Source organism: Chiloscyllium plagiosum, chromosome 11 (genome assembly GCF_004010195.1).
Source record: "Chiloscyllium plagiosum isolate BGI_BamShark_2017 chromosome 11, ASM401019v2, whole genome shotgun sequence".
Taxonomy (NCBI): Eukaryota; Metazoa; Chordata; class Chondrichthyes; order Orectolobiformes; family Hemiscylliidae; genus Chiloscyllium; species Chiloscyllium plagiosum.
The window spans coordinates 32,788,987-32,801,387 of record NC_057720.1 but is presented as its reverse complement, the minus strand read 5'-3'; the positions used below and the strand labels follow the sequence as shown (position 1 = coordinate 32,801,387).

Genomic DNA, 12,401 nt, shown 5'->3' with positions numbered 1-12,401 from the left:
CCCAAAAAAGGTGAGGCTTTGAAGATCGTGTGTTTAAATGTCGACAGCCTGTAGGATTGAATTGGTTGAGTAAACACTTCACTTCATTATCTGAATTATTAGAGTACCCCAGGAGAATCGTTTTACATTGCTATTACAACATCTAAAGACATTTGGATAAGTGTATGAATAGGAAAGGTTTGGAGGAATATGGGCCAAACCACAGGCAAGTGGGATTGGTTTATTCTGGGAAACGGTTGGCTTGAGCTAGTTGGACTGAAGGCTTTGTTTCCATACTGTATGATTTGATAACACCCAGATAGTACCTGTCAGTATGAATCCTCCCAGCCCCTCATCAGCCTCCACTAAGAGTGGAAAAGGAAAAGATAATTCTCAGCTCTGACCAACTGTAGTTCCCTTAGCTGCTCTTCCCCACAAATAGTACGTATTCACCTGGGCATTCAGTAAAAATCAATTGTACAGGCAACATTGCCGCAATTTCTTACTGAACAACAGATTCCTGCCTCTGATGAACAAATTGCCTCAAAATAACTGTCCAAAAAGGTAATCTTCCACTGTGAAGCAGATGCAAGTGAATTGTGCTTTTATAAGAATGTTAAGTCTTTCTTTAACATTTTCCAATAGAAGGAGGAATAGATGTCCGACTACATGGCATTAAGATCAGATCTTCGAGGGAAAGAGACCTAGGACTAAACGTTGATATGTTTCAAGCTGCAAACCTAGTCCGTTATCCACGGCTTGAGGGACATAATCCTGACATTCTATATAGAAGAGCTGTAGTAATCCACAGGTATGTATCTATATTTGGACTTCCTTGAAGTAAGAATGCATGCTGACATCCAGTTTTACTTCCAGTTAATGCATTTTGATAAATTGTATTTTGATAACTTATTATATTCAGCAAATTTGGAAAAAAACTTGATGCATTGGAAGAGATTTTGAACAGATAAAGTTTGACTGTGTTCTAGAATGTAAGAAAGTCTTCATTTTTCCCATTGTCAACTGGCTGAAAGATTTTTGAAGGATTACGTAAAGGCAGAATTCAGAAACTCCAAATCAGGTTACCTCATTATCAGCTCGGTCAGAGAGTAAACTAAAGCAGGACAAAATAATATGTGATGGGCGTAGTCAAATACTTTAGTTAAAAGTATATTCTTCTTATGGCATTGCAAGCAATTTTTTTTATTAACTGACATCTATGGCACCAGGAGTGTGCCAGTTGATCAAATATTCGGTTTGACCAAGAGGTCCACATAATCAATGTAAAAACACACACTACGTAATAGGAACTTAATGCAGGGGTATGCACATCAACATTAGACTTTGTTTATCACTTAAGTAATAATGAAACTTTGCCTTAAATAAAACTTAAGTGCGAGTGAGAGCCTTCTCACTTGTACTCTCAACTTATTACACAAACATCGGGGAGATCATGATAATGTAGTAAACATCAGGTATATAATTTATCCCGGTTTATTGAGAGTGCTGGTTCATGAGGTGCCAGTTAAATTAAAGTTTGCTGTGCTTAGTTAATAACTAATAGACTTGAAGATATCTTTACATATAAGTTCACTTAAAAGTATGCTTTCCTTCTTTCCCTCAACTTTGTTCTGCTAAATCTAGCAATTAGTTCAAAAGTGGCATTGATAAATGGCATGTACTAACCCGTGGTGGATCCTTATTAATTGTGACTGTATTAATCCTTTCTTTCACTTATAATTTTGATAGAATATGGCATTCTATAGAATAAATATTTACTTAGTAGTACAGAATTTAATCATTGTTAAAAAGGATACAAAGTTGAAGTTTTTCATTTTGCATACTTCAGGACTAGAATGCAAGAAATGAAATTTTGAGAAGGAACACCAATTTACACTGCATGAGCAGAGGGTACTGATTGGTTGCTACGGAGATAAAACAGAAATTGTTAACTGTCTATCTTAATTGATTGAACTTTAAATCAAGTGGGTAGATGCTGATTAAGTCAGTGTTGTCATGGGCATTGCAGCAGGTTGGTAATCTCCATAGCCCATTTTCCTCTGTGAAAAAGATGCAGTGATGTACAAATTGCTTTTGGCTATGAAGAACTGGGTCCTGTGTGTGCAAGATAAAAAGCTTCAATTTGTATTCTTTTCGCAATGTTTAAGATCTGTACAATTAAAAGTGTGTGTAAAACACTTTCAAAAGAAATTATACCTCAGAGGTGTAGAGTATACTTCTCCAATGTATTGTTGGATGCATTGTCTTTTATACAACCCATTAAATGACGATCCAAGTGCCTGATAGGGTGGCTGTTTTTCAAAGAAAAATCGTGTGATTTCAAAACCAGCACTACAACTGTACTGACAAGCCTTTCATTTTGCAAGCAAGCAACACTGCAATGCAACTTTGACTTTGAAAATCAACTTTCAAATTAAGAAACTATAGGTAACTAAAGTAATAAGAATGGTTGCAATTTATAAGAGGTCATTATAATTTAACAAGAATCAATTATTCTTACTGTTGGCTGACCATTTTCGGCATTCCCAGGTAAAATTTGAGTGGAATGGAATAATTGTATAGAATTGAATAGGAATAAGTTGGTAGAACAATAGAATGATTTAAAAGAAAGATTATGTTCTAATTTTTTTCCGATTATGATCAAGCCTTTAATTTAAAAAAATGTTCAAGGATAATACCATAACAACCTGATATGTTCATGAGTTGCATTATTGTTCTCCAGATTCCTTAAACTCTTGGACAGCCTTATTCACTATCTTGTTCCAGCCTGGGATCACACAGTTGGGTCATTTGGTCAGTTAAAGGTGAGTTACTGAAGAAAATATAAGCCAGGATTTTGCAATCTTTTTATCATTCTGCTTGACTCACCAGAATTATATGCTTTCCAAGACTGCTTGGAAAGCAGTCCTTTCTGGAGTTTGGCGCTTAAAAATTATTCCAAGTAGCAATTATCTTGTATGCTGGAATGCAATACTGATGTTTGCAACATAGGAAGTGTTGACAAATGAATAGTTAACAGCTATTACTTTCTCCAGTGCCACGTAGAAAGTTTACATCGATGTTCCAGTTAATTTCCACATATCCCTCTTTCCTCATGCTGCTTGCACAAGCAAATTTTTCTTGTTTTAATCTAGAGTTTATTCACTACATAAATAGAGTTTGCGAAGAGCAGCCCTTTTCAAGCCTCCAGGCCTGTAAAATTCAAACAGGACAAAAGTGTAAAATTTATGTGCAATTAGGCCACAGTTGGTGCAGTTGAATTGCAGGTTCAGAGGTTGTATGTGACCCAAAGTATGTAAGTTGGACCTGCATGCAGCACTGAAATTATTTACTTTTCTAAAGAAAGGTTTTGCATTTATTTAAGCCTCATCCTATCACCTGGGCAGTCGGATTTTTTTTTGCAAGCATTGGGTTATTTCTGAGTTGTAATTACTGTTTTGCTGGCAAATATGTAACTACTTTACGAGAATCAAGATTGCAGAAGTAAAAAATGAAAAGAAAGACCAGATAATGCAAAATGTAACCTTCTTTTTGATATTTTGAAAGAGATGGAGTGGGTATCAGGACACCAGGAGCACTTTTGCTCATTAAATCAGGACGTTGGATATTTACTTGCTGCATGTGCAAAATGTAACCAAACCAACCTCTGCCTAGCACTTGTTAAAAATAACAGATTGATACCAGCATTTTGTGTTTCAGCATATCAAGCAGTTCCTTCTGCTATCAAAACAGCGCACAGCTCTGATTACACAATGCCTCAAGGATTCAGAGACTAACAAGCCCAATGTCATGCCAAAGCTCTACATCAATCGGCGAGTTGCTATGGAGCACCGGAATAATCCCTCCCTTGATCCCTCTTGTAAGAATGCTGTGTTCACACAGGTATGTCTGCTCAAAGTGATCTAGAACATTTTTCTTCGCTACTTCTTGTCATTTATATAACTTACTTGGATGTGAATATAGGAAGTACAGTTAATAAGTTAGCACATGACACCAAAATTGGAGGTGTAGTGGACAGCGAAGAATGTTACCTCAGAGTACAACTGGATCTGGACCAGATGGGCCAATGGGCTGAGAGGTGGCAGATGAATTTAATTTAGATAAATATGAGGTGCTGCATTTTGAAAAAGCAAATCTTAGCAGGACTTATACACTTAATGGTAAGGTCCTAGGGAGAGTTGCTGAACAAAGAGACCTTGGAGTGCAGGTTCATAGCTCCTTGAAAGTGGAGTCACCGGTGGATAGGATAGTGAAGAAAGCAGTTGGTATACTTTCCTTTATTGGTCAGAGTATTGAGTACAGGAGTTGGGAGGTCATGTTGCAACTGTACAGGACATTGGTTAGGCTACTTTTGGAATATTGCGTGCAATTCTGGTCTCCTCCTTACTGGAAGGATGTTGCAAAAGTTGAAAGGGTTCAGAAAAGGTTTGCAAGGATGTTGCCAGGTTTGGAGTATTTGAGCAATGGAGAGAGGCTGAATAGGCTGGGGCTGTTTCCCTGTAGCGTCGGAGGCTGAGGGGTGACCTTATAGTAGTTTATAAAATCATGAGGGGCATGGATAGGATAAATAGACAAAGTCTTTCCCTGGGGTGGGAGAGTCCAGAACTAGAGGGCATAGGTTTAGGGTGAGAGGGGAAAAATATAAAAGAGACCTAAGGGGCAACGTTTTCACACAAATGGTTGTGCGTGTATGGAATGAGCTGCCAGAGGAAGTGGTGGAGGCTGGTATAATTGCAGCATTTAAAAGGCAACTGGATGGGTTTATGAATAGGAAGAGTTTAGAGGGATATGGGCCAAGTGCTGGCAAATGGAACTACATTAGGTTAAGATATCTGGTCGGCATGGACAAGTTGGGCCGAAGGGTCTGTTTCCGTGCTGTATATCTCTATGACTCTTCAGGAAATTTGTTAGCTCTTGGGCAATTATTTTGATATTGTCTCAGCTGCTGTCTCTCCACCTTTCACGTGCTTTTTGAAGCAAAGGCTCTGTTGCCTTAAGTGGCACACCTCTCATGAGCCATGCTTCTTTCTTGCCTGTATCTCCTTTGCATTATTAATTCATTTTTGTCAGCAAAATGTATGCAGACCTCTGGGCTAGTAAGTCACCAGGACCACTACATTTTTTTTAAAAGGTGGCAGTTTTTTTTTAAGGCAAGTGGGACACAGGTGATTCAAAGGCTAACTGAATTGTTGGTGTGCAAACTTATGCACATTATAGAGAGGCCAGGCACTGAAAGTTTCAGACAGTACTGTGAGAAATGATTAGGTATCCTCGAGAAAGGAACTGATGGACAGATAAATGTGGGATTAGGTAATGATTATGGATAAATCGCAAAGTCTAAACTGGCCACAGATGACAACAAAAATCATCATATCCACAGGGAAACAGATAAATGAATAATTCAGTTTTATAGGTTGCACACTTATTTTGTTAATTATGTAATTTTCTGTCTTGTATTTCTAATTTGGTGAGGAGATAGCATTTTTTTTTAACCACCTCCATCCTTTATGCCCTCATAAGATGCATCCTTCTCAAGGTGCTGGACAACACTGCTCACCTTTGCTTTCTCAATGCTGTCTTCCTGATGACCTCCCAACATTTTAAGTTCATTACTGCTAGATTTGCCTTTCAGCTGCTGCACGACTTAAAGTCCTGCATCATCACAGGCAACTATTGGAGCCTGACAGGTCACCAAGTCAGATTGTGCCATCAAATTGGAGTCAGCAGCAGGCCTGAGGAAGGTGGAAGTGCACATCTGTCACCCTTTTACAAAAGGGCAGGAACAATGGGAAATCAAAATTGTAATCTTGTACTAAATTCTTCCATTAACATTGAATCCTACATTGGGACCATTTGCAGATCTTTTTAGTATCTGATGTTCACCCGCAATGTGGGAGGCAGCCAATTCAGAGACCTCCTCTGTATTCAGTTAAGGAGACTGAATGGAGAAATGATCAGGGCAGCTACTCAGAATGTCTGATGCAAGCCTGTGTTTTGGAGACAGAAAGAGCAAGAGGGCACACCAAAATGTAAGCAGTTTCTGATGCCTATATAAAACTTAAAAATAATGAGTCATTGCTGTCATGGCCATGGAGGAGGTATAGTTTTTTCATTCGATACGTGGTTTCATTCTCGAGGTCATCGAGGAGGTCCTGATGTCTCTTTTTTTTTCCCCCACACAAGCAGGGCCTCCCCACCCCTCTCAAGCCTACTACGAGGAGGCAATCTCCAATTAGCATCTGGATTCAGTACAGGAAAATTCCAGAAAGCCACCCTCATTTGGCCTAATTAGTTTCCCTACTGTATGAAGCAGATTGTGCTTTCCATTGCAGCTCCCACCAAGATGAGGACAATCACCAAAAATGAGAGAATACTGAGTGACCTCAATCCATAATTACCTGCATTTCCCTACTTTTTTCCACGTCCAAAACCACCCCCACAAAGTGAAAAGCTTTCATTCTTTCTGTTAAATAAAAAAAAATAGTTTTATGTCATTCAAACAGCATTGCAAAGACTTAAATTGTTCTTTGTGAAGTGTAACTGATTCAAATAATTAACAATGGGATTTATTTTGATTTCTTTCTTATTATACTCAACTTCAGTCATGAAATCTGTGTGAAATTGAGTACAAGTTATTCAGACCACGTTAAATTGCATTGTTTTACGTATTTGTTTTACAGATGTTTGAAGGTTTGAAGCCTTCGGACAAATGCGAGAAACCCTTAGATTACAGGTATTGTTTGGGAGACAAAATATTCTGTATATGAAGTCTTCTACGAGAGATTCCAAAATGAATGAGGGCTAGGGATTTTCTGATGGCAGGAATAGAAACCTGTTTATTTACTGCAGGTTACTTCCATCATATTTGTTGTGTATAGGTCAGTTTGTGCATACACCAGAATTACAAAGCTTTTGTTGTACTTCGGTTCAAAAGTACCGTACATATTTGTTTTATTTAATAAATTATATAGGCTTTCCCTGCCTTGCATTTTTATTTCTTTGTGCTCAGACCAACTTGAATGGACTGCAGGTCATTTGGCTTTGTTAGTTCTACTTTGTAACAGGGCTAAATCATTTGATTTACTGCCTTGAAACCCATTTCTTTATTGAACGCTGTTAAAGGCCTGCATTCTAATGAGTTTATTATTGCATTATCATGGAATGGAGCTTCGGATATTTAATCCCCTTGCTCTGACTTCCACCTTGCTTTGAGATTGCGTTTACATATCTGTGCATTCTTAATTGAAGCAAGCATGTGAGGGTATTAAATTTGGAAATACAGTAGGATACATTCCAGGAACTACCATGGTAGGTCGAAACTGCAGATAGGAGTGAACCCATTCATTTAAATGGGAAACTTACCTTCCCGGCAGCTTCTGGAATGCTCCCTTGAATGTTCAGGCACGGGTAACTGAAACCGCAGAAAATTATTCCATGGATATGGGGGTCTCCCGTACATTCACTTACACTATTGCACAACCGTGACCAACCAATTGAAGAAGATCATTTTCAAATAACTTATAAAAAAAAAGGGAAACTAAAGTAATCCATGAAACAGCAATTGGACACAATAAATTTTAAAATTTCTTTTACTTTTAGATTTTAGAAGGACCATTATGTGTTGAACGCTAATGCCAACACAGGAATTGATTTGGAAATTATTTTGAACCCAGGGTGTAAACTCGATGGTTTAAAAATGCATCTATGTTGAAGTCTCTGGTCTAGTTTGTGATTTCAAGTTTTGTGTATTGTAAATGTGACTATTGAATATGGGATGGTTGGCTACATTGTTCTGCATTTTGTTATCGTGATGATTATTCAACTCCACGAATGATACTCTGTTTCCCTCCATGGTCTGCCATTCGGCAATTTGGTCATGAAGTGCAGAAAGTATGCAGTCAATTGTTGCATTAATTTCATAAAATTCAACAGAATTTTCTTTAAATTAATCATTCGAGGACATAAAACTAATGTTTCTAAAGGTTGTTTCAGCCCTTTGTAGTTCTTGATTGTGGTGAAGGGAAATAATAGAAGTAAGGCTTTATCGCATGAAGCACATTGGAGCACGTACAGTTAGAGCTATTTGTAACAAACTCTTTGAACTTAGTCACTTTGTTTAGAAATATTTAATTGATAAGCTTAACAATTAAAGCTGTAATTGGACAAAGTTACTTATCTTTTTAGCTTCAATAACATCATAATACAGACAGTACCCTTTCCATTACTAACATTTCAGAACTCCACACAAGAATACTCTTTACACTTGTAATTCTTTTTTAAATCCAAAGATGGCCAGCGCGCTATGACCAGTGGTGGGAATGTAAATTTATCTCTGAAGGCATAATTGACCAAGGTAAGCACTGTTCAGCCTTAAAGTTTACTCTGCCTAGTCTCTCAATAGACGCCAGTTAATCTGGGTATTTCAAGTCATTTGTTTTTATTTAAGGTTTCCAGCATGTGCTGTTGAGCTGAAATGTTATTCTAAAGATTTTTATATGCTTGCTTTTATAAACCTGCTTGAGATAATGTTGGGTCACAGTGAGCTGCATAGGAAGTATAGGATACCCAGTCATGATTAGAAGGCAATCTTATAGAGCAGTTTGGATAATAACATAAGCCATGCATGTTTGTCTATGGCAGTATAAAATTTTAAGAATTTTATTGTGTTGTGCCCTTTTAACTGTCATTCCAGACTTAGTAAGCAATTCTTTAACTAATGCATCATAACATCCTCAGCGAAGTAATAACAGTTATGATCTATCACTGAGTACTGATGTGCAATTGATATTGGAAAATCAGTGAACTATGTTCGAATGAGTTTGATAAATGATGATTAATCTAATCCAAGGTTAATTATTTAACATTATAAAAACTTTTTTTAACTAGTCCAATTTTTTTTTTAAACAATAGGTGGCGGATTCCGCGATAGCCTCTCTGATATTTCTGAAGAGCTATGCCCAAGTTCTGGGGACAGTCCAGTGCCTTTGCCCTTTTTTGTAAGGACATCTAATCAGGTATGTTAAAATCTAACTGAAGAAAACAATTGAAGACTTCTTTTTTCTTCTTGAAGACATTGACTTATAATGCAACTCTCTGTAAAATCTCTTGCTTACCTTATCTACATCAACCGATTTTTCTATCTCTCTTGAAACTCTTGTTTGAGAGATTAGAGAATATGCTAAGTTAGAAAAAATGGAGAAATATGTTTCATGTATTGCTGGCAGCTTTCAAGGTAGCAGAGCAAACTTTGCTGTCCAAACCTTCACTTCTGATGAGGTTCAAGAATGGGAACTTAGCCCTGCCAAACTTTTCAATCATAAGGATTTTCACACATTAATCATGATCACCACCAAATTCTAGTTAGAAAGGGGTGAGAGCATCAACACAAGAGATTCAGCTCTGCGATTATATATGAGTATCAGTGCCTCAGGAGCTCAGGATCTCTCAACAGGGTGCCTCAGCCTCCCCGAACAAGACCTCTTTCCAAATGAATGAGGAGGAGTATAATTCAAAAAGTGCTTGCGACTGGATTTCCTTCCTGTCAGCCATATATTTAATCCCCTTGTCAAGTTTTATGTTCTTCCCTGTTTCTGCATGGAGAGAAAGCAGAAGTTATGAATCCTTACATTAGTTTGTGTGCAAAGAACAGAAGGACAGGTTTTGTGCAGGGTCGTAAAGGCAGGTGTCAAAAAGGAAAATGGTCTAAAGGAAAGTTTGTATTGTCTACTCTGTTAGAGAATAGAGGTTTCTCTTTTTTTCCCTGTCCTTGGGAAAGCTGACTTTCTGCAGTCCCTCAAATCACACAATAGAATCCTCCACTAACTGAGAGCTCCATTTGGTGGGGGCAGGAGGGTTTTTACTGGTCAGCTAACCATTCCTGTGGATTCTGCAATCTGAAAATTAAAAGCATTGCTGAATGTTTCTGAAATATACCACAATTCCTATAATCAGAAATAATCCTTCTGATTAAATGGCCCTATCAGTGCAAATTGGCTGGGGAGCCTGGTGTCAGGTTCTTAATTGCTTTGTTAATGGATGTAGGTTTGCCTGCTGAGTTGGAAGGTTCTTTTTCAGACATTTTGTCACCAGTTGGTGACATCATCAGTGAGCCTCCGGATGAAGCACTGGTGGCAGGGCCCACTTTCTATTTATGTGTTTAGGTTTCCTTGAGTTGGTGATGTCATTTCCTGTGGTGATGTCATTTCCTGTTCTTTTTCTCAGGGGGTGGTAAATGGGATCCAAGTCAATGTGTTTGTTGATAGAGTTCTGGTTGGAATGCCATGTTTCTAGAAATTCTCGTGCATGTCTCTGTTTGGCTTGTCTTCGGATGGATGTGTTATCTCAGTCGAAGAGGTGTCCTTCCTCATCTGTATGTAACAATACTACTGAGAGTGGGTCATGTCATTTTGTGGCTAGTTGATTATTATTTCAATGATCACTATACACAGCAGCACAGAGGAGCTACGAAGAGCAGAGGAAAATCACCCATACAGTGTATTCAAAAAGAAGGGTTCCCAATGAACTCAGTCCATCAATTTCTCAGCAACAAACCAAACAAGCAGACAAAACATGTCCAGAAATCCTAGCCACTCTCCCCTACATCAAAGATATCTCTGAAATGACTGCCAGACTACTCTGACCTCTTGGCATCATGGTAGCCCACAAACCCACTAACACACTAAAACAGCAGTTAATGAATTTGAAAGACTCTAATCAGACAACAAGCAAAACTAATGTCATTTACAAAATACCTTGCAAGAACTGTAACAAACACTACATGAGACAAACAGACAGAAAACTAGCCACCAGGATACATGAACATCAACTAGCCACAAAAAGACATGACCTATTCTGACTAGTATCCTTACATACAGATGAGGAAGGACACCACTTTGAATGGGACAACACATTCATCCTAGGGCAAGCCAAACAAGAACATGCACGAGAATTCCTAGAAGCATGGCATTCCAACTGGAACTCTATCACCAAGCATATTTACTTGGACCCCATTTACCACCCCCTGAGAAAAATAACCACAGGCATTGACATCACTAACCCAAGGAAACTTAAACACATAAATAGAAAGCGGGCCATGCCACCAGAGGCTCACTGATGATGCTACTTAGTGTGGTGACAAAACATCTGAAAACATACCTTCCCACTCAGCGAGCAAACCTACATCCAGAACCTCAACCTGAGCTCCTCAAAACTCGCTGCTTTTTTGGTGATAAAGAGAAGGAGGAAAAGTTGCTACTTGGCGGTCTGTGTTCCTATCCCAGAAACCACCTTTCAATTTTGCTGAGGCTAAGGTAATGTGATTTTGCCTCAAATTCAAAATGGATGTTTAAGTCCTGAGAATTATATAGCAGTTTGACTCTTTGGTGAATAGGAGATTGTGGATTAAAATCCAATTCCAGGATTTAAGGATTTAATCAAGGTTCATTATTTAGTGCAATGCAAAGGAGATTCCTGTTTTTCAGAGTTGCTATCGTTTAGTTGAGATGTTTCATGGGCAGACTTTGTTTTCTTAAGTGTTTGCGTATGAGATTAGTGTGTGCTCCTGTTCCATGTAGTTTGTCCCAATTTGAGTAATCTCCAACAGAAAACTGTTTGAGGTGATGGTGTAGGGATAATCCAGGAACCACAACAATATTCTGGGGGCATGGGTTCAAATTCCATTAAAACAGATATAATGAAATTTGAATTGAATAAAAATGCTGGCCAAAGAATTATCATGTAACCATTGTCGATTGTCACGAAAACCCATCTGGCCTTTTTAGGAAAGGAAATATACTATCCTTTCTTGGTCTGTTTTACATGTGACTCCAGACCCACTGGAGTCTGTTTGACACAACTGTCTTCTGAGCAATTAGGGATGGCAGTTAATGCTGGCTGAGCCAGTACCTCCAAATCCCATGCACAAATTTATATAACTCCTATTGTAACTCTTCAAATCAAATGCAAAATACAGCTGCCTTACACATTTAACCTGTTAAAAGCCCCAAGTTATTTTCTAAATATGATGATATTAGGCTGATATGAATCCTGTTTTATAGCTTTTCAAGTCATTTGTTTGAGGTGTGGAACCATCACAATTCAAGGAAGGAGCAGTGAGATTAATTTCATATGGAAAACCCATTGAACTTTGACATCCCTATTGTCCATGATGAAACAGGAAAATGAACCAACTGGTATATCACAGGCCTTTTTGTTGATGGTTTATCCTTCGTAAAGAAGCTTGTGAACTCCATACATGGCTGTGATTGTCCGTATTTCAGTCAGGTATCTGCCTAAGTTTCAGGTCTGTCGGGCATTGTTAGTGCCAAAGTCCCATGACATGGAGGAGCCATTTTGAAAGCAATTGAGTCCATTTTATAGAAGAGTTTAAAGTGTTGCAATAT

At 38.2% G+C, this 12,401-nt stretch overlaps 1 protein-coding gene across 1 annotated transcript in view; it reads left to right on the top strand.

Moving 5' to 3' along the window:
* The window catches only part of hectd3 (HECT domain containing 3), a 69,526-nt gene that overhangs the window by 30,068 nt on the left and 27,057 nt on the right, over positions 1-12,401 (top strand). The window contains exons 8-13 of the mRNA XM_043700093.1: positions 625-790; positions 2,723-2,804; positions 3,700-3,882; positions 6,681-6,733; positions 8,289-8,353; positions 8,911-9,014. Of these exons, the coding sequence (XP_043556028.1) occupies positions 625-790; positions 2,723-2,804; positions 3,700-3,882; positions 6,681-6,733; positions 8,289-8,353; positions 8,911-9,014 (653 nt within the window). The remainder of the gene's footprint in view (positions 1-624; positions 791-2,722; positions 2,805-3,699; positions 3,883-6,680; positions 6,734-8,288; positions 8,354-8,910; positions 9,015-12,401) is intronic.